Here is a 25,103-nt window from a genome sequence, read left to right as displayed (position 1 = left end):
AGAAGCAGGCCCGCCATGGACGCCCCAACCATACTTGCTGATCCCCAGTGCTCGCCTTTCAGGACTCAGCGGGCCCACCCATCTCCCTCTGGACCTCCTGGGCGCTCCCCAGGTCTGAATCTCCTCTGTGGAGGTACATGTCCTGCTGCACTGCGGTTGTGTGTTGCAATCTATGTCCTCCACCCAGCCAGGGACCACGTCCTGCCATCTCTGTGTCTGGGCACAGTGTGTGCTCAGCGAGGATTAGAGTGAGGGATGTGGGAATGGGGCCTGTGGGTGGGATTCCCAGGACCTGGGTCTGTGCTGCCTCCTGCAGGCCTATTAGTTACTTGGAAACAGTTGGCTGGGTGACCCAGGCCACCCTTGCCCCAGGCCCAGGTGGATGCTCCCTGCCTGTCTCACCTGAAACATGTTGGGCTCCAGAGGCCTTTGAGTCTGAAGGGGAGGCTCAGCCCAGTGCTCCGAGCCCCTTCCTGGGGGGTTTCTCCACTGGCCCTGACTGCTCTGTCCTCATTTCCGCAGCCCCGGGCCTGGCCGGGTCGGGTCTATTGGGACATCCTGGCGGGACCAGGTTCTGCTTCCCGAGGTTGCCCCACATCCGTCAGGCTGATGGCAGACACTGCCCTCCCCTATGTGCTTGCCCAACTCCCGACACCTTCTCCTGCCGGGTCAGCCCACCCTGGCCCCTGCTCTCCCTGAAGCCCCCAAGGCAGTCTGTCCAGGGAGAGCGTCTCCGGGGACGGTGTTTCAGCAGGTCCACTGACAAGCACATGGTGCTGGAGGAGGTCAAGGCTTGTGTCTCCCTCGCTGGACCTGGGACCTGTTTCCCTTACTCTCTGGGCGAAGAAAGCTGTCTCCACAAGAACATTCTCAGGGCAGTGGCTTCAAGGGAGGCATTCCTAGGGGGTGGGGGTCCATCAGGCTCATCATCACGCCCCTGAGCGAGGTCAGCGCGAGCGCCCTCCCGGGCTGGTGAACGAACCCTAATTTGAATCTCAGTAAAGCCACCTTGCTTGTGCCAATGTGTGCATTTTTGGCACTTAAGCACCAAGACAAAGAAGAAAACAGGCCCACAGGACTTGGAGTAACTCCCGATGCCTGTTTCCTCATCTGTCCCATGGGGATAATTGTACCTGTGATGTTCAGTTCACAGGGTTATGACATGAGTTAGTGGATATAAAAACACTTTGAGAATTTGATGTGCTGTTTAGGGTAAGATGCTACTGTGCCAGCACATACAGGAGAGGGATTGGTGAATACTAGGTGTGCACCCAGTGCTTGATGGTTGCTTGAAAACTTGTCATGTTAAATGTCAGAAATAGCTTTATTTTCCTGTCAAGGGGTTGACCAGCCAAGGAAGTTAGACTGCATTCGTTTAACGGATGTATATCCTGCCTTGTTCTAAAAATGATTTAAAGCGGCTGATTACAATGAAGGAAATTCCTGCATTGGATCAAGGATAGACCATTGTTCAATTTTGCATTCATTTTTCCCCTCAGTAAGTATTAATTGAGCACCTAGTATGTAACCAGGCCCTGAGGTGTGATGTGGTTTATGCTCTAAAGGGGCTCCCAGTCTTAAATAAAAGGCAGACAGACAATGAACGGGTGAGCCACACTGTAGTGCGGCAAATGTTGCAATGTAGAAGCATTGGGCAGCATGGAGGAGAGAGGAATTAACTCAGTGCGGATAAGAGTCGGGGAAGGAGAGCCAGGATGGACGAGGAGGACTTTACCGGCAGAGGGGCATTCCAGGCAGCCGCAGCAGGGGGATGACATCAAAGCGGGTCATAAGTCACCCAAGGCACTTGATGCCCCCATTGTTGTGTCTCTCTGCTGGCCTCAGTTTCCTCACCAGAAAAGTGGGATTTATGACCGTTCCTACCTCATAGGATTATTGTGGGAATTAAACGGATTGATGTAAGTAAAGAACTTACAACAGTCCCCGGCACGTGGCAAAAGCCCATTACATCTTGGCTATTATTTTGTTACTGTTTGTCCTTGTTGATTGTGTGGCTGTTGTTGTGAACATCAGCCACTGTGCTGGGTCCTGGGGAGGCAGAGGTGGATGACCCAGTCTGGGTCCTGGAGGACTCACCGTCCAGCTGGGGAATCAGACACATTTACAAGGCAGTAGTCACGCTCACACCGTGCTCGCTTGCTATGAGCTGCCCTAAGCACACGTTTTTTGCCTAAACTTTTAATTAAAATAGAATACATATTTTAAAACCTTTTATTTTTATTATTTTAAAAAACTTATTTATTAAAATTTTTTGGGGGGGACAGGTAATTAGGTTTATTTTATTTATTTATTTTCCTGGAGGTACTGGGGATTGAACCTAGGACCTTGTACGTGCTAAGCACGTATTCTGCCACTGAGCTGTAGTCACCCTCCCCAGAATACATATTAATAAAAGCCCACAAATCATAAATATTTTGCATCTATTATTAATCCCCACAATGATACCATAAGGTAGATTTTATTATTTTTTTAGCTGAAATCATTTAGAATTTTAAAACATTTTAAATCGTGGTACTAGACATGTGACATAAATTTACCTTCGCAACCATTTTAGGCGTCCAGGTCAGTGGTGTCAAAGGGTCAAGGGTATTCACATTGCTGTGTAACCAGTCTCCAGCGCTGTCATCATCTGGTAACTGAAGTCTGGACCCAATAAACAATAACCGCCCCCCCCGACCATCAGCCACATTCTACTTTCAGTCTCTGAGTCTGAGTACTCCAGGTACCCTGTGTAAGTGAGACCACACCGTATTTGTCTTTTTGTGTCTGGCTTCTTTCACTTAGAATAGCACCCTCGAGTTTCATCCACGTGGTAGCACGTGTCTGAATTTCCTTCCTTTTTTAAGGCTGAATAACATTCCATTGTATGTGTAGACTCCATTTTATTTATCCATTCATCTGTGAGTGGACACGTGGGTTATTTCCACATTTTGGCTATTGTGAATAATGCTGCTGTCAACGTGGGTGTGCCAATATCTTTTTTGAGACTCTCTTTTCAATTGTTTTGGATACATATCCAAAAGTGGAATTGCTGGATCATATGGTGATTCTGTTTTTAATTTTTTGAGGAGCTACCATCCTTTTTTCCCACAGTGGCTGCACTTTTACCTTCCCATCTGCAGTGCACAGGGGTTCCAATTTCTCTACATCCTTTCCACACTTGTTATCTTCTGTTTTTGTTGACAGTAGACATTCTAATGGGTGTGAACTGGTATCGCATTATGGTTTTGATTTGCATTTCCCTAATGATTAGTGATGCGGAGCATCTTCCCGTGTGCTTACTGGTCATTTGTACGTCTTCTTTGGAGAAATGTCTATTCAAGTCCTTTGCCCAGTTTTCAATTGAGTTGTTTGTTTTTTTGTAATTGAGTTGTAGGAGTTTAGATATTCTGGATATTAATACCTCACCAGATATATGATTTGCACATATTCTCTCATATTCTGTAAGTTGAAGGTTGTTGACTCTATTTTCAACCTCTACTTAACAATTGAGGCAACTAAAGCACAGAGAGGGCAAGTAATTGGCTCAAGGTCACACAGCTATAAAGGTAAAGATATAATGAAGCCCCAAAGGCTGTAGAAACATGGAGAGAGAGGCTAATCCCTCTACTTCCACCAGGAGGCGATAATGGCCTAGGACTTGGAGAAGGGCAGGGTAAATATCTGTTGAATGCATCAAGGAAGGAGAGAGGAAAGGAGTTTTCTCAGCAGAGTCATGTTCCTGTCAGATCATGCTCTGGAGGCCGATGCTCTGGGATCCTGTGCGGGCTCGGACGCATCCACCCTGGGAAACTATGTGTGAATCACTTCACCTTTCTGGGCCTTGGCTTCCATGTGCGTAGACTGAGTGGGTTCTGTGCCCCACATTTCTGGTTAGGCTCTTAACAGTTTATGTGAGTGTGAAGTGCTTCATAACAAGAGAAATGCACCACAAATCTTCAGTGTTGGAAACCGGTTCGTCAGAGTGGCCTTTTGTTGGGTGGGGGAGGGGCTTGCTCTTGCTGAAACCCACCGACCGAGAGCTGGGATGGGTCGGGTGATTGGCCACCTCCTCTTCTCCTCCTGGACATGAAGCACTTCTCCGAAGATCCCCTCATCCTCGACCCCCACCCCCACAGACGGGGTTCCTCTTCAGCCCAGCCTCCACAGTCATCCCAGGGAGGGCTGGAGGGTCCCTGCTGCGTTTATGCAGTGGCTCAGTGCCTCATGCATGCGGAGGGACCCCAAGGCAGCCTCCGTCTCCCTGGACACAGCGCACCCCCAGCTTCACAGAGCAGGAGAGCTGCGAAGGGATGTGGAGAGAAATCAGGAGAGAAACTGATTTAGCCCTTAGCAGCACTAGTCCCCCGCTTCCTGTGCCCCCGGTCCAACCATGCACAATACAACAACAGAAACACTCCACATTTCATTACTGGGACAAGTGTTCCTAATCTATTAAGGGTCTTTGGACACTTTTTAGAAAGCAATGAAAGCTATAAAGGAATGAGATTATACACCTGCACTCAAACTGATGCGCTCAACTTCAATTCCATTTCAGGGAGGCGCAGACAAGCCACAAGGCATGGGATTAACCACAGCCATAGTGGGAAGGACTGAGGAGTGGGCATCCTGGTTGGCCAAGCCAGGGGAAGCGAGCAGCCCACAAGAGGGGTCCTCACCATGCCCTCTTCCTGGCTTCTCCTGCTGGGCATCCCTGTCTGGCAAATGCCTTCCTCCTTTCCTCCTCTGGTCCCCCCGCCCCCTGGAATTTCTCATTCTACACTGTGATTGCCCCATTCATCTGGTTGGGAAACCAGAGGCTGTAGCAACCCTGGAAAGGAGCAGATGCCTCCGAACAGCCTGAGGCCTCGGGCAGCTGGCCAAGTCTAGCTGCTATAAAAGGGAGCGGACACTCAGCCGGGCATATCCTCTGGCAGCTCTGTTTCGAGTAGACCTGGTAAGTGGGGCTGCCCGGTCTGCCCCACACAATGGGCTTCCCCTGGGGAGGGCCGAGGAGTGCAGCGGCCCTCTCTGCGGGAGGGGAGAGAAAGCTCAGGGAGGTCTGGCCCGAGTCCAGAGCTGAAGAAGGAGCTGAGCGCTCTAGCAATTTTGGGTGAGGGCACATTTGTTTCCCAAGCCTGGCCCTTCTTGGGCAGAGGCTGGGGGCGTGGGGAGAGCCGGTGGGCTCCCGCCCCATGCTTCCCACTGGGGCCTTAGCCATCGGCTGGATTTAGTTATTTAGTTGATGAAGCCCAGGACAAAGCCACTCCCTAGGGTATGAGCCTTCCGAGCGTGCCCCTAGGCACCCCCTCCCCAGGATTCCTCATTTGCTTCTTCTTCCAGGTGGCGCAGATCCTTGGACACCATGCTGACAGATCTGGAGGGCGCCATAAACAACATCATCCAAGTCTACCACAACTACTCCTTGCTGAAGGGCAATCACCACGCCATCTACAGGGATGACTTGAAGAAACTGTTAGAGACGGAGTGTCCTCAGTTTCTGAAGGTGAGGAGGGGCTGGGTGTGGCCAGGGCTCTCTGCGCGGCTCTGAGGATGCCCTGGGTCGCCGGTCCCTGCATTGCCCTATGCAGACAGCCATGCCTTAGCTTCCCTGAGACCTTTACACTCTGGCTTCTTTCTCCCCAATTTTCACAGAAAAAGAATACAGACACCTGGTTCAAAGAGCTGGACATCAATGAGGACGGCGCAGTGAACTTCGAGGAGTTCCTCATCCTGGTGATCAAGGTGGGCCTGGCAGCCCACGAAGACATCCACAAAGACACCCACAAAGAGTAGCGGAGCTCCCACGCCCGGGGGCGGGGCCCGGGGCCTGTCCCCTTAGAGGAATAAAGTAGTTCGTACCTCAGGCCTCTCCTGGTCTCTTGCTTTTTCTCTTGCGGAAGGAGATTGCAGGGGAGAGGAGGCAGATGGAGGGAGGGTTGGAAAACCCAAACGAAAAATAAACTTGTTACTCCGCCTCCCACTCTCCGTGTGTCACGAGCCTCCAGTGCTCCCACTTGTCTGGTTTCCTCCCTGTGTTCTTCCCAAATGATTCCTGAGTCTCTTCCAGGCCCAGGATCCCGCGTTTTTGGTTCTAGGGCTTAAGGATTCTAATAAGTCCATGACACTATCGTGGGTGACTTTCCTGCTTGTTTCTGCCGATTAAAAAAAATGCACAACCTAAAAGTTGAGAGTTATATTTTATTCTGGGGACTTTCTGAGGTCTTGAGCCTGGGAAGTGGCCTCTCAGATCGCTCTAAGGGCCTGCTCCGGAGAGGTTAGGGAGGAGCCAGGATATATAGAAGTTTTTGCAACAAAGACCAGGCAGTCAGCACATTAAAAGATTACTGTCAATTAAGAAAGCTAAGTAGCTCAAGTTAAGGAACTTAGTGCTTTTTAGGTACAGAAGTCGGGGCTCATTAAAATCATTCCTTCGATATGACCTAGCATCTAGGGCCAGGGTCCTGCTCTTTCCCATCCTGAGTTCCCCCAGGGGGCACTGCTGGGGGTGGCTGCAGAGGCCCGGCTGCCTGCTTGTCTGCACCCTGAGTTCCCTCTGCTCATTGTTGGGGGTGGTGGTAGCGACTGGTGACTTGATGGCTGCAGCATCCTTTGTTTACTGATGTGGCAGGCAATATTTTTCATCCACATTTCCAAATGGGTAATATGAGGACAGGGTGATGTAAGGAAAGCTCATACTATTCTCTAAACTAAATTTTAATTTCCAGATAAATGTTTGAGATGAGACGGTGTGTGTGTGTGTGTGTGTGAGAGAGAGAGAGAGAGAGAGAGACAGAGACAGAGACAGAGACAGAGAGAGAGTCTGTGTGTGGTGTGACTTTAGATGGATGCTTAGAGTCTTACATTAAGTGACAGTAATGAGACCCCTGGCCCCACACTTATAATTTCTCCTTACGAGATTTTTGGAAGCTGCCCTCTCTCTATTCCCAACTTGATTAAATAATAAAGGAATGGGCAGATAGGCCAATACATTAATAAAGCTCATCTCAAAGAATAGGGCTTTCAAGTGCGGGGGTGAATGCTCTGGTGAGCAGTAGATTACCTAAAATAACCTCCCCATCATTACTGTGGATTTCCCAAGGGGCTGGTGAGGTGGGAGGACTGGAAGATGAATGGGCACCTCTCCCCAGAACCCAGCCCCCAACCTGAGTTTCCATGCTGTGCACTGGGAGATTTCCTGCTGTCCCACTTAGATGATGGGGCAGTGGTGTTAGGAATGGAGAAGGGAGTAGGGAGCTGTCACCAGCATCTCTATACCAGGGTTTTAACTTGGTCTGCCAGGTATCTCTGGAACAGGATCGAAGTTGAGTGCAGTATTTTGAGTGCAAGTGTGTAAACTCATCACTCCGTGTCTTGCACCAGATTCTAAAAAAGGATCCAAAGACCCCTAAAAGGTTAAGAACGCTTGTCCTAACTGCTGGACTTCAGAAATGAAAGGTGGAGTATTTCTGTTATTGCTGTTTTGGGTGTGGTTGCACTTGGGGAGAACGGGGACATGTGCTGCTAAGGGCTGAATCAGTTTCTCTGCTACCCGCACCCCTTCACAGCTCTCCTGCTCTGTGAACCTGGGGGTGCACTGTGTCCAGGGAGATGGGGGCTGCCTTGGGGTCCCTCTGCACGCACAAGGCACTGAGCCACTGCATAAACACAGCAGGGACCCTTCAGCCCTCCCTGGGATGACTGTGGAGCCTAGGCTGAAGAGGAACCCCGTCTGTGGGGTGGGGGTGGAAGAGGAGGGGATCTTTGGAGAAGTGTTTCACGTCCAGGAAAAGAAGAGAAGGTGGCCAATTTCCCCCAGTTTCAAGAGGAGCAAGTCCCTCCCGCACCCAACAAAATGCCACTCAGATGAACTGACTCTCCTCAGTGCTGAAGATTACTCACCTCACGTCGCTGGGCTTTTTGTTTGTAGGAGACTTTACTCATGTGAAATGCAAATGAACCCGGAAAAGTAACAGCTTAAACCCTTGTTCACCAACCAAGGCTCTAATTATCAGCCAGTTTTATTATGAGCTAACATATTAGTGAAAATGGTTTGGCAGCCAGCAGAGAACCAAGGCTGGGACATAACATGGGATGGGGCAGGGGTCTAGTCATCACACGTGGAGATGGGCTCCCGCTGGGCGAGTGTGTGAAGGCCTGGGGACAAAACTGCTTCCTTCTCAGTCTTCAGGAAGGATCGCTTTACCGAATCCCCAAAGCAAGTGCTCCCACCTAATTCAGGAGTGTGAACAAACTCCTGGCATTGAGGAAGCGGAGCTATGCAGCTCTGAGAGGCACCTTAAAAGTGAGCTGTTGGCCCAAATGTGGCCCAAGCCAAAAAGATGTGAAGGATTGGCAGGGTTCACCAAGCCCCATCTCAGATCTCACTCAGCGTTCAGAGAGTTTAATCGGTGAACGCACAAAAGGAGAGAGTGACCTGATTCTGCTTCTCAGTTATATATACCTTAGTGGTGATGATGATGATGATGGGATGTGTGTGTGTGTGTGTGTGTGTGTGTGTGTGTGTCAGATTCGGAGTGGAGAGCAACATACCCCAGTGAAAATGCCCTTTTGGACTTGGTGTTAATGGATTCCTTGGGGGAGATTTACCAACATTAATTGCTTTGTCTTTAGTTGAAAACTCAGAGTCTGCTTTCTCTGAGCCTGTTCAGAGGACCATGGGGAGAGTAGCCAGAATGCCCTTTGGATGGGCCACTGGTTGTGAAGAATTGCTTTGACCCTGAGCTATCAATGGTTGATACCCGAGCTCATGGTGGACAGGGGAGGTGGCCCAGGAGGCAGTGGCAGCCTGGATGGAGAATGAGGTGGAGGTGAGAGATGCCATCCTTGGAAGGTCCATGGAGGAGGCAGGCTTACAGACTGTAGTTTACACACAAGGCTGTGTTCATTGCAGGACCTACTGGGCAGAGTCAGACAGGCCGGTGGCCTGGAGCAAGGTGATTTATTTTTCTGTTTTCTCAGCTACAAAAGAAGAACAAGGCATTGGGAAGTTGAGAAATAAGTAGTTTAGCAGGAAACCTCATGCAATGTTTGAGCCCACAAGGGAGACCTGGGCTCACCAATTGAGGCAGATCCGGCCACCGAGATTTCCGGGCCCTGTAAGGAGGATCTGGCTGAAATCTTGCTTCTCCACCCAAGGTCCTGACTTCAGCCAAGTTCCTCACAGTTGTGACAAAAGTCTTAAAAGGCATGGAGAGGATCTGGATTGGGCAACTGGTGTCTAACAGCTGAACACAGAGCTTATTCCAGTGGGAAAGACTTCCCCATACATCCTTCTGCTTGGGAACCAGAACCATTCTGGTTGGGTCCAGATACCAGCCTCTTTCTGGTTTCCTGACTTGGAAATTCAGCCGAAGTTCAAACGGGCTGCGAAGGGGAGGGAAAGCTACCAACACTCACTGGGCTTCTGCTGGGTGTCACTGTGAAAAGGGAAAAATCATCTCAGACCTGGAGAAAGACAACATGATGATTCTTAAACCTTTGATCTCATGCTCGAGTCTGTCCAAATGGAAGCAAGTCCTTGCCACTTGTTAATCTTCCATCAGCTGGCACTTTGGGGAAATGTAACATGGTTGGCACAATATATTTGATTAACAAGACACAACACATAAAGAAGCAGGCAGTTGACAGCTGCTTGATGAGGTAATATGATTTTACAGCCCAGGAGAGATGTTAAACCCCTGACTGTAATTTTTATCACCCTGTTGAAAGTTAAGAGTCTTACACTTACCTTGAGTCTTATTTAGGCATTTCTTTCCTGACTGTCTTTATATATTCTCAAATATTCTTCCAACCTACTTTAAAAAATCTTTATTGATTCTTCCGTTACTGAATTACGGAAGAATTTTGACAGGGGCCCACTATGTTTGTTGATAAATTTGCTTTCAAGCACTAGACTTTGTAATTGTTTATCTCGCTTATTTCTCATTGCAACCCCATGAGACAGGTAATTACTGTTCCATTTTGCCTACGAGAAGTTTCAGAGAAGTTAAGAAACTTGACAAAGTTTAATCATCTGGCAAGTGGCGGAGCTGGGATTTGCTCTGCGTCTGTCTCCAGATGAGAAACCCTGGTTAAGACACGAAAGTGATCTCCTCTGGCTGACTTCCATCATGTGGGTGCAGAAGGCCTGCCCTTCCTCTGCTGGCCTTTCTGGTCTCTCCGTCTTCACCCTCTATAGGGTCTCTGCTGTCCAAGGGAGAGGAGCAGGGCCAGTAGATGCCAGAATGAACTTCTCTCTTGGGTCCCTTATTTTCTGTCCAGGACTTCACCCTGCCTTGGGCCTGAATTACTGCAAGTTTTTCTTCCTGGTATGAGCAATCCTCCAGACAATGACAGTAGAAGAGAGGATTAGCATTTTGAGTTCCCTAAGCTCTTAGGGCTTGTCCCTCCTTCTGGGCTGGGGAGACTTCTTTCCAGTCCTAGGAGTGAGGGAAATTCCCATGTGAACAATTTTCTTGTTTGCAAAATCACGATCTGAATTGGCTGCTGAGATCAGGGCATAGATCTTTAGCAACTTTTTCAAATGATCTGTACTCATCCCTCTTTCAGTGCACATAAGCCTCCTCTTCTTCCTCCTCAATGGGCCCTATTTGCAGCAGAAGGCGTGGGACTACCCAGGAGTCAAAGCCCACACAGAAGGTCTTTCTTCATCAGCCTCGCCCAGCAGGGGCTCCAGCCGGTTCAGCCTGCTCAGCATGTGCTTTGCCATGGCACATTTCCCCCCGTGCTTTCTAGAGCAGCACATCTAACCCGCATAGGATGCTCTGGATGTCTTTCCTGCTTTGGTCCTAGAACCCTCCATGATCATGTGTATCTGTTAAGACCTACTCATAATTATTGTACTTAATGGAGAAACATTAGACATTCATCTTTAACGACAGGAAGAAGACAAAGATGCCCCCATTACCGCTTCTATTTAAATCTATAGTGGAGGCCCTAGCCAGTGTTACAAGACAAGAAAAAATAAATGACAAGTGATGGGAGATCTGGAGACATTGACCAAGTAAAGCGCACGAATACCCTGCAGGGCACTCCCATTTCTGTATTTCATTGCCTCTCGTATTTCTTCTTCTGAATAACTGCTACTCTTGTAGATTTTCAGGAATGTGTCCAGCCAAGTTGGACTTAGTTCTTCCTTTGAGGCTATCAGTGTCATTAATGGAAAACACACTGACTTGTTGGTGTCTCAGTTTTCTCAGTAGGCTGAACGGTCTTTTCCATGGCCTGCGTTGGAACTCCCTGGCTTGGAGCAGGATAGAGGGTTCCATGTTCTAGGACCCTGGAGACATCAGATACTATGAGTCCCTCTCCTCTAGGAAAAGGCTTAGAAATTTAGAAATCCACAGGGACCTAAAAGAATCATTTCTGATGCACTCTCCTTTTCTGTTATCTCTTCTGGGTCTTACAGAGAATTAACCTTTCAGTAAATTTAAAAAATGCTTGATTTTCCTTCTTTTTACTCCAGAATATTCTGCCAACTGCTCTGTGCTATCCAAGAGTTTAGAGGTATCCTGCAGGAATCCTTCAAACTCAGCCCACCTCTGCACTGACGTTTGACAGGTAACGTCACATCCATCCCCAGAAACCATACATTCAACAAAATGACAGCTGCTGTCTCAGAAAGCAGCTGACTCCAATTCCAGGGGAATCAATTGCTCCACACGGTAGATGAGAGGCTCCCAAGGAATCTCCAAATGCCACAGGTATGGTTTGATCAATCATAGTTATGTGTCTTTAATTTTTCCAGTCAGTTGCTCATGCTTCCAACATCCCCTGTAGGAGGATGCCTGGTATCTCCTCCTTGAGCCCAGGGCTTGCTCAGGCCGGTGGGGGCCAGGGGGTCAATTCTGCTCTCATGAACTGGGGGACATCCAGCAGCAGCCCCTTTTGTGGTTGCTTGCGTTTGCTGTGGGAGCTGATGTTGCTGGCCAGGGCACACAATTCCCTAGAGGACACGTCTCTTGCAAGCTGCTGGGGCGCCCTGTACAGGGCCAGGCTCAGCAGCGCTCTGTGCTGGAGAACAAGCTCTGTTGTGTTAAGTCACTACTCTGACGCTCGGGCACTGTCACCGAAAGCACACAGGAAGGCTGGGTCTGGGAGACTTTCCATCCACAGCTCTTATTGCCCCCGTGTCTTCCCTGTCACTGGCACGGCCTCCCCTTTTCCTCATGGTAATCTGACTTCAGGAAGCTTTTCCTGTCTAGGAGTCTGGATAGGGCCGATGCGTCCCTCCCTCTCGCCTCATACCCCCAGGAGACTTCTTTCCCCAAATCAGCCAACAGCGCCAACAGCGCTGCTGACCAGCTGCTGACCAGGGGTCAGAGGGCAGGCATCTCAATGCCGCTGCACAGCAGAGCAGAGCAGAATTACTTCAAGACAGCGCTCTGCCTTCCCTATGCTGAAAACAGGTGAACTGCTCCCATCTCAGGCTTTAAGCCAGTGGTGTGGCGATTTGGATTTGGACACAAAATCCAAACCGGTGGCTGAGGGGCAGATCACATCCTCACTCCATGCTCACTTGCAGGGGTGTGGACCCCCCCAGCCCCTTGCTGGGGGTTGGCTCTGCTCTCTGCAGTGGGGTGCGTCTGGGGGAGTGGAGACGGCTACTGACTTCCTTTTGGATGGCTACTTCTCCCCGCGACCTGAGTTTTTGTCGCCTTCCCCTAGTATTTCGGCAGCTGGGGCAGGGGGAGGCCCTTGTATTAACTAAGCTGAATCTTGTGTGTGTGGGAGCTCCTCAGGAGCCCCCGTCTCCTGTGCACGTTAGCCTTAGTCTCTGGAATGTTGCTACAGGCAGATTCACCGAATGGGGTCGGGTCACAAGGAAATGACCAGCTTTCCTATAGGTAAGGTGAGAGGGTGGCCATTCTCATTTTTTCAAGGCCCTTGGAGGTTGTCTCAGAAACAGTCCCCTTCCTTCAGACCTTTAGGTGACCCCATTGATTGATGCTCTGAGTGGAGCTCAAAGTCCCGCCTGGAGCCTTGGCTGCTCTCTCAGATCTGATGTTTCTCTCTTTTCCCTCTTGCTGTGACCAGAGCCTGCCCCACCCCTTCTGGAATTAGCCTCAGTGACTCCAGTCAAGCAGGAAGCCTCCAGCGCCGAGCCTCTTGTGATGGTTCCCCTGCCCTGCCCCCATGACTCAGCCTGGGTGAGCCTGCCTGGCGCACCCTTGGGCTCTGGTGTCTTCTCCAGCAGCTTCTGGAGTGCAAGATCTAGCAATGCTAATCACCTTCCCAGGTTTCTAGGAAATCCACTGGGGCCAGGTAACTCTTCATAGCTTCCCTTCTCCACTGCGGTCACTGAGGCTTTGTCTACACGGAACCCACGCGAGTCCCGTGGGGGCTCACGACCTCCTCCATCTCTTCTTTCCTCTTACAAATTTCAGCCAGGTTCCCAGTCCTGTCTGGAATGCACGCTGCCCTGAGGCTATAATGTCAACACTTGTCTACCGCACTCCTGGTATCTCGCCAGCTCCACCAACAACCCTGGGGGGTGAGTCGAGCTTTGGGGCGGCCTCCTTCCCAGCACCCTCCACCCAGGCTCTGTGGGCCAGCCCGCCTTCTCCAGGAAAACATTCTGCACCTTAAGAAACTCAGAGTCTAATGAATCATTCTTCTTCTTTTTTGTTTTAATTGAAGTATAGTCAGTTACAATGTGTCAATTTCTGGTGTACAGAACAATGTTCCAGTCATACATATACATAAATATACTTGTTTTCATGTGCTTTTTCATTAAAGTTTATCACAAGACACTGAATACAGTTCCGTGCTACACGGAAGACATATGTTTTTTTAAATCTATTTTATATATAGTAGTTAATATTTGCAAATCTCAAACTCCCAAATTTATCCCTTCCCGCCCCCTTTCCCCTAGTAACCATAAGATTGCTTACTATGTCTGCGAGTCTGTTTCTGGTTTGTAGATGAGTTCATTAGTGTCCTCTTTCCTTTTTTTAGATTCCACATATGAGTGACATCATGTGGTATTTTTCTTTCTTTTTCTGGCTCACTTCATGTACCTGGAGATCGTCATTTTAACGAATCATTCTTGAAGCAGACTTGACTACTCTGCTACCTGGTCTGGGGGCTCTCAGAGAATTTGATTATTTTTAGCAAACAAAAAGTTCTTTACTTTCTTCCTTCTTTGCTCTGTGGAATACATTACCAATAACCTGGTTTCTGTCTGGAGGACTAAAAGCCTCCTGTAGATTCTCATATGTTTTGTTTTGTTTTGTTTTGCCTTAAAATGAACTTATACACTCTCCTTAGTCTTTTCTGTATCTCAAAACAATATAGGGGGTAGGGTATAGCTCAGGTAGTAGAGCGCATGCTTAGCATACACAGGGTCTTTGGTTCAAACCCCAGTACCTCCTCCAAAAATAAAATAAATAAGTAAACCTAATTACCTGCTCTCCCCCCCACCCCAAAACCCAATATGGAATGTATTAGTAAAGGGAGGGAAAGAAAGTCAAACAAAAAGACAGCATTCTGCCAGAGTTCTCCCAGCACAGTCTCGTCCCCTCTGAGTGGCATCCGTAAAGACAGCAGTGACTGTGATTGGTCAGTGGCGTAAAGTTTCAGTACTGCAAGATGGAAAAGACCTGGGGGTCTGCTATGCAACACAGTGCCTACAGCTAGCGAGACGGCATTGTGCACTGAAACTTGTGTTAAGAGGGTAGCCTCACGTTAAGTGTTCTTACCACAAAACCCAAAACCCAAACCGAAGGCACTCAAGGAAACTTTTGGAGGTGATGGCTCTGCTTATGACCTCGATTGTGGTGACACCATCCCGGGTGCTTGCATATGTCCAAACTCATTAATCTGTACACATTAAATGTGTGCAATTTTAAAATACCAATTCTACCTCAACGAAGCTGTAAAAAAAAAAAAAAAAGAGTTTATTTCACCAGAAAAAGAAAAAAGAAAACGAGCAGTGACCTTGGATCGTCTCTGTTTAGGGTTTCCTAGCAGAATCACAGTCGTGGCTCAACATCAGTTCTCTAATTCCAGAGGGAGGGGCGAAGTAACCCAGGATGCTGAGTGAGCTGAATGGCATTTCAAAATCTAACTGTGACATGATCTGTTCAGTTCAAGATAAACATACCATTCCAAGGATCTTATTTCCCGCCAATTTGCTCATTCTCCCACCTGTCCAGTTTCTCCTCTCACAGCGTCCCCATCCCTGAATTGTCCAAACACCCAGAGGTTTTCTTGTTCCATTGCTGGGATCTGGTCTTCCTCCACAGGCCGAAGGCGGAGGGGGCTGGGGTCTCACTCGGTCCTCCCCCAAGAGCAGGTGCTTCTTGTGGTTATGCAGTGTGGCCGACAAAGCCTGGCCGTGCAGTTTTAGGTACCAACTGCTAGCCCACTTCTGCGGGGCTGCCCTGCACGGGTGGTCCTGGCCCACGTCCAGGCCTCGGTGGTGCCCCCTATGGGGCTTGGGTCCTGCTCTTCTGGTTCATGTTGCCACGGTAACCGGGTTAACACGGAGCATGCAGGGGAGTCCGGGCTATTGAATGGAGGTTGACAGGCTAGACTTTAAAAGATTTTATTTCAGAGACCTTGATAGCCACTTCCCACCTTGGCGCTTGAGTAGTCATCTTCGCCCAACTTGACAGCTCTTTCTAACTGACAAGTTCAGGGATTAGGACGGGAAAGTGAGGGAAGGCACAGAGGGATTGATGTCTCACTTGCTGAAAACCCTGGGATCCCTTTTGAAAGCTGGTCCAGTGACTAGCTTTGCATCCCAGAACAACTGAGGGAAAGGTCTCCCTCCCCACATAGGCATAAAGGATTTTTGACAAAGATATCATACAAAAAAAAGAAAGTTACAGATCAATGTCACGAACATAGGTGTAAAAATTTTCAACAAAATACTGGCAAAGTGGCTGCAACAACACATTAAAAGGATCACACAGCATGACCAATGTGGCTATACACCACATCAACAAACTGAAGCATAAAAACCACATGATCATCTCAATAAATGCAGAAAAAGCTTTTGGTAAAATTCAATATCCATTTATGACAAAAACTCTCCCGAATGCAGGCATAGAGGGAGTAAATGTCAACATGAAAAAGGCTGTATATGACAAACCCACAGCTAACATCATACTCAATGGAGAAAAGCATTTCCTGTAAGTTCAGGAACAAGACAAGGACGCCCTCTCTCACTGCTTTTCAATATAGTTTTGGAATGTTAGCAATCAGAGAAGAGAAAGAAAGAAAAGGAGTGCAAATTGTAAGGGAAGTAGTAAAACTGTCACTGTTTGCAGATGACATGACACTAAAACAGAAAACCCTAAAGACACCACCAGAAAACTACTAGAGCTTATCAATGAATTTGGTAAAGTTGCAGGATACGAAATTAATACACAGGGATACACTGCGTTTCTATACACTAGCAACAAAATATCAGAAAGAGAAATTAAAGAAGCAATTCCACTTACCACTGCATCAAAAAGAATAAAATACCCAGGAATAAACCTACTTAAGGAGGCAAAAGACCTGTACTCTGAAAACTGTAAGATGCTGATGAAAGAAATTGAAGACAATTACAAACAGATGAAAAGATACACCGTGCTCTTGGGTTAGAAGAATCAACATTGTTAATGACCATAATACCCAAGGCAATGTACGGATCCAATGCAATCTGTATCAAACTACCAACGACATTTTTCACAGAACTAGAACAAAAAATTGTTAAATTTTTATGGAAACACAAAAGACCTCCAAATAGCCAAAACAATCTTGTGAAAGAACAGAGCTGGAGGAATCAGGCTCCCTGACTTCAGACTATACTACAAAGCTACAGTAATCAAAACAGCATGGTACTGGCACAAAAACAGACATATCAATCAATGGAACAGAACAGAAAGCCCAGAAATAAACCCACGCACTCATGGTCAATTCATCTCTGACAAAGGAGGCAATAAGTGGTGCTGGGCAAACTGGACAGCTAAGTGCAAAAGACTGAAATTAGAACATTCCCTAACACCATATACAAAAATAAACTCAAAATGGATTAGACCTAAATGTAAGACCAGATACTGTAAAACTCCTAAGAAAAACTTAAGCAGAACTCTTTCTGACATAAATTGCAGCAATATTTTTTTGGATCTGTGTCCTAGAGTAATGGAAATAAAAGCAAAAATAAACAAATGGGACCTAATTAAACTTAAAAGCTTTTGCAAGGCAAAGGAAACCATAAACAAAACAAAAAGACAACCTACAGAATGGGAGAAAATACTTGTGAATAATGTGACCCACAAGGGATTAATTTCCAAAATATACAAGCAGCTCACACAGCTCAATATAAAAAAAAAAGAACAACCCAATAAAAAAAAATAGGTAGAAGATCTAAATAGACATTTCACCAAAGAAGACAGCCAGATGGCCAACAGGCACATGAAAAGGTGCTCAATACCTCTAATTATTTGAGAAATGAGATCAGAACTACAATGAGGTATCACCTCACACTGGTCAGAGTGGCCGTCATCAAAAAGTCTACAAATAATAAATGCTGGAGAGGGTGTGGAGTAAAAGGAACCCTCCTACACTACTGGTAGGAATGTAGGTTGGTGCAGTCACTATGGAGAACAGTACGGAGGTTCCTTAAAAAGCTAAAAATAGACTTACCGTATGATCCAGCAATCCCACTCTTGGGCGTATATCCCGAGAAAACTCTAATTTGAAAAGATACACGCACCCCAATGTTCATAGCAACACTATTTACAATAGCCAAGACATGGAAGCAACTTAAATGTCCATCAACAGATACCAGGATAAAGAAAATGTGGTATATATACACAATGGAATACTACTCAGCACTTAGCCATAAAAAGGAATGAAATAATGCCATTTGCAGCAACATGGATGGACCAGGAGATGGTCATACTAAATGAAGTAAGTCAGACAGAAAAAGACAAATATCCTATGATATCACTTATATGTGGAATCTATTAAAAAAAAAAAGAAAGAGACACAAACGATCTTTTTTACAAAACAGAGACTGTCAGATGTAGAAAACAAATTTACAGTTACCAAGGGGGAAAGGGGATTGGGAAGCATAAATTGGGAGTTTGGGATTGGCAGATACAAACTATTATGTACAGAATAGATAAACAACAAGATCCTACTGCATAGCACAGGGAAACTATATTCAGTGGCTTTCAGTAACCTGTAATGAAAATGAAAATGAATATATAAACATATATAAAGAATTGACTGTATTAGGAAAAAAACTGGAAGAAAAAGGTCAGGGTCTGTTATAAGATCGTGTACAGTTACCAAAAATTACGTTTTTTTTAAACAAATAGTATGAGCATGTATTATTTTTTAGAGCAAAAAGCCCACCAATTCTCATTTTAGGGAAAAATTACAATAATGGCAAAGGTTCTGAAAGCAGACAATTTGGAGGCTGACATTTAGATAAGTTACTTAACTTCTCCAAACTCATTTTCTTCATCTGCAAAATGGTCTTACCATTAGCACCCACCCTACGGGACTGTTTGGAGAACTGGGTGAGGATTTGTGTACAGCTGTGTCTGGCATGTTGTGAGTGGCCAATACATGCTCACTTTTTAAAACATACAGTTCCGGTCAAGATGGCGGAGCATTAGGACCACGAACTCGCCTCTCCTTGTGACTACAATGAAACCACAACTAAATGTTAAACAACCATCGAAAAAAGACTGGAACCTAGTGAAAAAGATCTGCAACTGGAAACATAAAGAGGGAGCCACAGCAGGACAGTTGGAGGGGTGTGCTCATGATATAATTGGGCCCCATACCCCCCGTGTGGGCAACACACAAGCTGAAAAATAATTAAGTCGCAGAGGCCCTCCCACAGGAGTGAGAGCTCTGAGCCCCACATCAGGCTCCCCAGCCTGGATCCCAGCATTGGGAGGAGAAAGAGATCCCAGGACATCTGGTTTTGAAGGCCAGGGGAGCTTGGCTCTGGGAGCCCCATGGGACTGGGTGAAATGGAGACTCCATTCCCTTGAGAAGCGTACGCGGAAACTCACGTGCACCAGGTCCAAGGGCAGAGGCAGTGATTTCATAGGAACCTGGGCCAGGCCTGCCTGCTGGATTTAGAGGGTCTCCTGGGGACGTGGGGGATGGCTGCGGCTCACTTAGGGGACGTAAAACCTGGTGGTGGACATTCCTGGAGTGTTAATCTACATGAGCTTTCCTGGAGGCCGACATCTTGATTGGATCATCAGCCCCAAGACCTAGCCCCACCCAACAACCTGTGGGGAAGCCTCAGGTCAAACAACATACTGGGTGGGAACACAGCCACACCCATCAGCAGACTTCCTAAGCCACAAAGACCTCTAGACACAGCCCTACCCACCAGAGGTCCAGGACCAAGCTTCACCCAGCAGTGAGCAGGCACCAGCTCCTCCTGCCAGGAACCCTGCATAAGCCTCTAGTCCAGCCTTATCCACCAGGGGTAGGTACTAGAAATAAGAAAACAACAATCCCAAAGCCTGTGGAAGGAATCCACAGATACATAAAAGATAGATATGAGGTGGCAAAGGAATATCGCCCAGGACAAGGCATAAGGTAAAATCCCAGAAGAAGAAATAAGTGGTGAGGCGATAGATAATTTATCTGAGAAAGAGTTTAAAGTAATGACAGCCAAGATGTTCAGAGAACTCAAGAGGAGTATAGATGAGCAGAGTGAAGTTTTTAGCAAAGAGTTGGAAAATATAAAGAATACCCAAACAGAGTTGAAGAATAAAATCATTGAAGTGAACAATATATTAGAAAGAACCAAGAATAGACTAAATGAGGCGGAAGAACAGATCAGTGAGCTAGAAGACAGATTAGTGGAAACCACTACTTCAGAACAGAAAAAAGAATAAAAAGGAATGAGGATAATTTAAGATAACTCTGGGACACAAGAAGTGCTCTAATATTCGCATTACAGGGGCCCAGAAAGAGAAGAGAGAGAGAAAGGACCTGAGAAAATTTTTGGAGAGATAACCAAAAACTTCCCCAACCTGGGAAAGGGAACAGTCACCCAAGTCCAGGAAGCACAGAAAGTACCACAGAGGATCGACCCAAAGAGGAACCAAGGCACATAGCAATCAAATTGACAAAAATCAAGGATAAGGAGAAAATATTAAAATTAGCAAGAGAAAAGCAACAAATAATATACAAGGGAACTCCCATAAGGTTATCAGCTGATTTTCCAGCAGAAACTCTACAGGCCAGAAGGGAGTGGCATGATATATTTAAAGTGTTAAAAGGGGGAAATTTACAACCAAGAATACTCTATCCAGCAAGGCTCTCATTCAGACTTGATGGAGAAATCAAAAGCTTTACGGATAAACAAAAGCCAAAAGATTTCAGCACCACCAAACCAGCTTTACAACAAATGTTAAAGGACCTTCTCTAGTCATCAAACTCTAAGAAAACAGAACAAAAAGAAAGAGAGAGAGAGAGAGAGAAAAAAAAGAGGCCTACAGAAGATTGCTTTGGCTGTTCGGGGTTTTTTGTGGTTCCTTATAAATTTTGGAATTGTTTGTTCTAGTTCTGTGAGGAATATTGCGAATATTTTGACGGGGGTTGCATTGGATCTGTGGATTGCTTTGGGTAGTGTGGTCATTTTGATAGTGTTGATTCTTCCAATCCAAGAGCACAAGAAATCTTTCCATTTCTTTGTGTCATTTTGATTTTCAGAGTATAGGGAACCTACTTGGTTAAGCTTATTCCTAGGTATTTTGTTGTTTTTGATGTAATGGAAATGTCTCTGCCAGTTATAAAATTCTGGTTTTTGAAGTGAAAAAAAAAAAAGTGAATGAAGAACGGCAAATGGCAAAATATCCTCCTTTTTTATGGGTGAGTTGTATTCCATCACATATATATATGCTGCATCATCTTTATCTATTCAACTATTGATGTGCACTTAGGATGCTTCCATATCTTGGCAATTATAAATAATGTTGCTGTTAATAGCAGGGTGTATGTATCTTTTTGAGTTAATTCTTATTTTGTGATTGGCTTTATTCCTTTGATAACTATGTAAGTTTAAAAAGCTAAAAAGCTCTAGAAACAATGAACAGTACATAATATGTAAATTAAAAAATATATGTGCAGCAAAAAAAAAAAAAGACCTATCAAGCCATGAAAGACATGGAAGAAACTTAAAAGACATATTACTAAATGAAAGAAGCCAGTCTGAAAAGGCTACAAACTGTATGATTCCAACCAAATGACATTCTGGAAAAGGCACAGCTATAGAAACAATAAAAAGATCGTGGTTTCCAGGGGTTTGGGGAGAGGGAGGGATGGATGAACAGATGGAGCACAAGGGATTTTTAGGGCAATGAAATTATTCTGTATGATACTGTAGTGGTGGCTACATGCCATTATGCATTTGTCAAAACCCATAGAATGTACAACATCAAGGGTGAACCCTAATGTAAACTATGGACTTTGGTTGATAATAATGTGCCCATGTTGGTTCATCGATTGTACCAAATATGCCACACTGATGAGTGGTGTTGAGGGTAGGGGAGTATATATGTATGGGTGGGGAGGGCTATGTGGGAACTCTGTATTTTCTGCTCAATTCTGTTGTGAACTTGAAACTGCTCTAAAAAAATCAAGTCTATTAAGAAAAATAAAGACTTTATTTTTATTTTATTAATTTTTTTTTTTTTTTTACTGGGGAGAAGTAATTAGGTTAACATTTACTTACTTGTTTTTTAGGGGAGGTACTGGGGATTGAACCTAGGGCCTTGTGTATGCTAAGCATGCGCTTTACCATTTGAGCTATATACCCTCCCCCTTGTTTTAGAGCAGTTTTAGAATTATGGAAAAATTGAGGGAGAGTATAGCTCAGTGGTAGAGTGCGTGCTTAGCATGCACAAGGTCCTGGGTTCAATCCCCAGTACCTAATTACCCACCCCTCATCCCAGAAAAATATCATTAATAGGTAAACAACAAGGTCCTGCTGTAGAGCACAGGGAACTATATTCAATGTCTTGTAATATCCTGTAATGAAAACATCGTCTCCCCTGTTATGAACGTCCTACATTCATGTGGTACATTTGTTACAGGTAGTGAACCGCTCTTGGCACATTATTATCAACTAAATGCCATACTCTATGTTCAGATTTCCCCAGTTTTAAACCAATGTCCTTTTTCTGTTCCAGGATTCCATGTCCACTTGGATTGTTTTTATTATTATTATCATTTTTTGTTGCAGAGACGCTCAGCCAATGCCGCTCCCCAGTCCTTCCCTTTCCGGGTGTGAGCCTTCCAGGCGGTGAAACTTGTTCTCTTAGCCTTAAATTTAGCAGGGAGCAGAGGACGGAGCTAAACCTGAAGGCTGGCTGGGTCCTGCCCGGGAGCTGAGAGGCATGTGGGGCTCCTGGGTGTGCGGGTGGGGTGGGGGCCGAGTTGCAGGATGAGGCAGGGGTGGCACATGGTACGGCTGCAATCTGAGCCGCCTGTGTTGCAGTCAAAGCCACAGTTTTGAAGCTTCTCTTGAGCAACAGGGCATTGTCCTGTGATTGCCCCAAGATGAATCAGAGAAGTTTCTTCATTTGAAGTCAAAGGTGAGGCCCTAAGGGCCTTATAAAAACCTCCCTGGCTCAGAGCTCCTCACCAGTGCTGGCTTCTGCTACCGTTTCACACTCCTGTGCATTGAGGGTAAGTTTTTTCCTTGGCTGGGCCCTCAGGGGGCCACTTGGTAGGCTGTTGGAAGCCGTAGCCCTCTGCCTGCTGGATACCCTCTGGGCTGACTGCCTTCTTGGCCCAAGCAGGCCAGCCCTGGCTGCGCTAGGAAGAGCCGGTCTGAGGACTTGGGGATGGCAAAGGTGGGTGGGGCGGCTGGCATCTGTAAGGGCCCTAAAGTGCTGTTACCTGGGGAATGGGAATAGGCTGGCCAACCAAAGAGCCCTTCCCAGGTGAGCTTGAGTGAGCAGTTCCCTCCGAATTACACTTCCCAGGAGAGAGCAGGGCGTGGGACACGGAGGCACTTAAGGCTGGTTCTCTGAGGTTGGGGTGGTTTATATGCTCTTCTCCCTCCATCCTATCCACAAATGAAAATACTCATCATGGGCCAAACACAGAGCAGAGAGAATAAGAGCAGATGCTGGGGAAGTCACCCCTTGTCCCAAACCCTGATGCAGAAAGAGAGGGGAGAGTGGCTGTGCGGGGTGGGGAAGGAACAGCCTGAGACCTCCTCTGCCTCCTGAAGGTTAGCGTGAGGTGGGAAGATGACGAAGCTGGAGGAGCACCTGGAGGGGATCATCAACATCTTCCATCAGTACTCAGTTCGGGTGGGGCACTACGACACCCTCTCCAAGGGGGAGCTGAAGCAGCTGATCACCAGGCAGCTTGTGAACACCCTCAAGGTAGGTCACGCCCCGTCATGGCAGCCCTGCCCACCCCTCTGCACTGAGGGCAGTACCAAGGCCTGAAAGGGTGATGGTGGGGCAAGGACAGGGGTGGGCTGGCCCCTGCTTGAGCTCTCAAGGGTATCCTCCCCCTGCGGTGGGATGGGGCTCCCTCCATCTCGCAATAACTCGCTCTGTCACCTTGGGCTCTGCTCCCTCCTCTCTCTGTGAAGTGGACAGGGGCAGGGCAGGGTGGAGTTGGATTTGGGGGCCACACAGTACCTTCCAGGTCAAGACTTGATTCTAGGCTGGCTCCTGAGGGCGCTTCTCTCCTGCTTCTGTTTTCTCACATTGGATTCTCCCACATGGTTTTGACTAATGAGTTAAGATTCCTGGGCTCCCTAAGCTGAGCTCTGAGGGATGAGAGGCCTGGAGAACAGGGGAGCTCACTGCCCCTGCTTCCCTTCTCCTAGAACACCAAAGATCAGGCCACCATTGACAAAATATTCCAAGAGCTGGATGCTAATAAGGATGGACAGGTCAACTTTGAAGAATTCATAACCCTGGTGGCCAGAGTGCTGCTGACTGCCCACGAGGAAATACACAAAGAGTAGGAAGCCCCGAGGGGCTCTTCCCAGTGAGCCCCCACGAAGACTCTCCCCACATTAATAAATGTGCCCTTGAGAAGTTCTTAACAGTGTCTGTGCTTTTTTTCTTCCCGCAAACTTGATCCCTCGTTATCCCTGCTATTCCAACAGGCCCCATTTCAGCCCCTGGAGCCCCCTCTCCACGTGTTCATTTCTTCACCAATGATGTATTAAATGTAAAATATTTGTTCATTTATTCACTTATTCAACAACTGTTCACTGTGCGTCTATGAGAGCTGGAGGCCAAAGACACAAAGTCCCCGTCCTCTTGAGGCTTGTGTTCTATTGGGGAGGGGATAAAAAAGAAACCAGATAAACCAGTAAAAATATATCATATGATGCACTGGTTGGTAATGATGAGAGGTGTGAAGACAGCTGAAGCAGGGAAGTAAGGTTGGGGCAGAAGGGAAGGTGACCGGTTTCGATGTGATGACCAAGAGATGCATCTGAGCAGAAATCAAACAGAAGGGAGGGAGAGCAGCTTGCAGGTGTCTGGGGGCCGAGAAGTCCCGTCAGAGAGAGGCTGAGGCTCCGAGGTGGGTGTGTGCTGGACCTGCTCAAAGAACAGCATGGCGGTGGGATGCAGGGCTGAGGTGGGGCTGGTGGGAGGGGAACGTCTGCAGGAGACGGGGAACAGGGCGCAGGGGCTACAGCCTGGGGGGAGGAGCTTGGACTTTGTGTCTAGGGTGCTAAGGAAGCCACAGGGGCCTTTGAGGCAGGGAGCGAGATGATTGCACTCACGTTCATTGACGGCTGTGTCTGTAGAGAAGAGATTGCAGGGACAGGTAAGAGAGGGTGCAGGGACCCCAGCCAGGAGGGGTTCCCCAGAGTAGCCCTGGCCAGAGAAATATAACCTGGGCTACCTTTGTAATTTTAAATGTACTTTTAGTCACGTTAAGAGCATTGAAAATAAAGAGGAAATTAATTTTAACAATCTACGTTATTAACCCCATAGATCAAAGTATCATCATACAAAGTTACTGAGCCCATAAAATCTGACAACCCCCCACCTCGTGGCGGCTCTGCCTTCTGAGTGAGATGGGTCACACTCTGTCTATGGCATGTGTAACCACTTTTA

General features: G+C 47.0%; 2 protein-coding genes across 2 annotated transcripts; both read left to right on the top strand.

Moving 5' to 3' along the window:
- Positions 1-4,800: 4,800 nt before the first annotated feature.
- S100A8 (S100 calcium binding protein A8) lies at positions 4,801-5,866 on the top strand. Its single transcript, XM_010954055.3, has 3 exons — positions 4,801-4,957; positions 5,344-5,506; positions 5,656-5,866. The coding sequence occupies exons 2-3, from the start codon at positions 5,366-5,368 to the stop codon at positions 5,794-5,796; spliced, it is 282 nt and encodes a 93-aa protein (XP_010952357.1). The 5' UTR covers positions 4,801-4,957; positions 5,344-5,365; the 3' UTR covers positions 5,797-5,866.
- Positions 5,867-22,531: 16,665 nt separating this feature from the next.
- Positions 22,532-24,068, top strand: S100A12 (S100 calcium binding protein A12). The gene is made up of 3 exons (XM_010954056.3): positions 22,532-22,689; positions 23,240-23,396; positions 23,852-24,068. Exons 2-3 carry the CDS (start codon positions 23,259-23,261, stop codon positions 23,990-23,992), a joined length of 279 nt encoding a protein of 92 aa, XP_010952358.1. The 5' UTR covers positions 22,532-22,689; positions 23,240-23,258; the 3' UTR covers positions 23,993-24,068.
- Positions 24,069-25,103: the final 1,035 nt, after the last annotated feature.

This window comes from Camelus bactrianus, chromosome 21 (genome assembly GCF_048773025.1).
Source record: "Camelus bactrianus isolate YW-2024 breed Bactrian camel chromosome 21, ASM4877302v1, whole genome shotgun sequence".
Classification (NCBI taxonomy): domain Eukaryota; kingdom Metazoa; phylum Chordata; class Mammalia; order Artiodactyla; family Camelidae; genus Camelus; species Camelus bactrianus.
The sequence above is the reverse complement of the archived record's forward strand: the minus strand, read 5'-3'. Positions and strand labels throughout refer to the sequence as shown.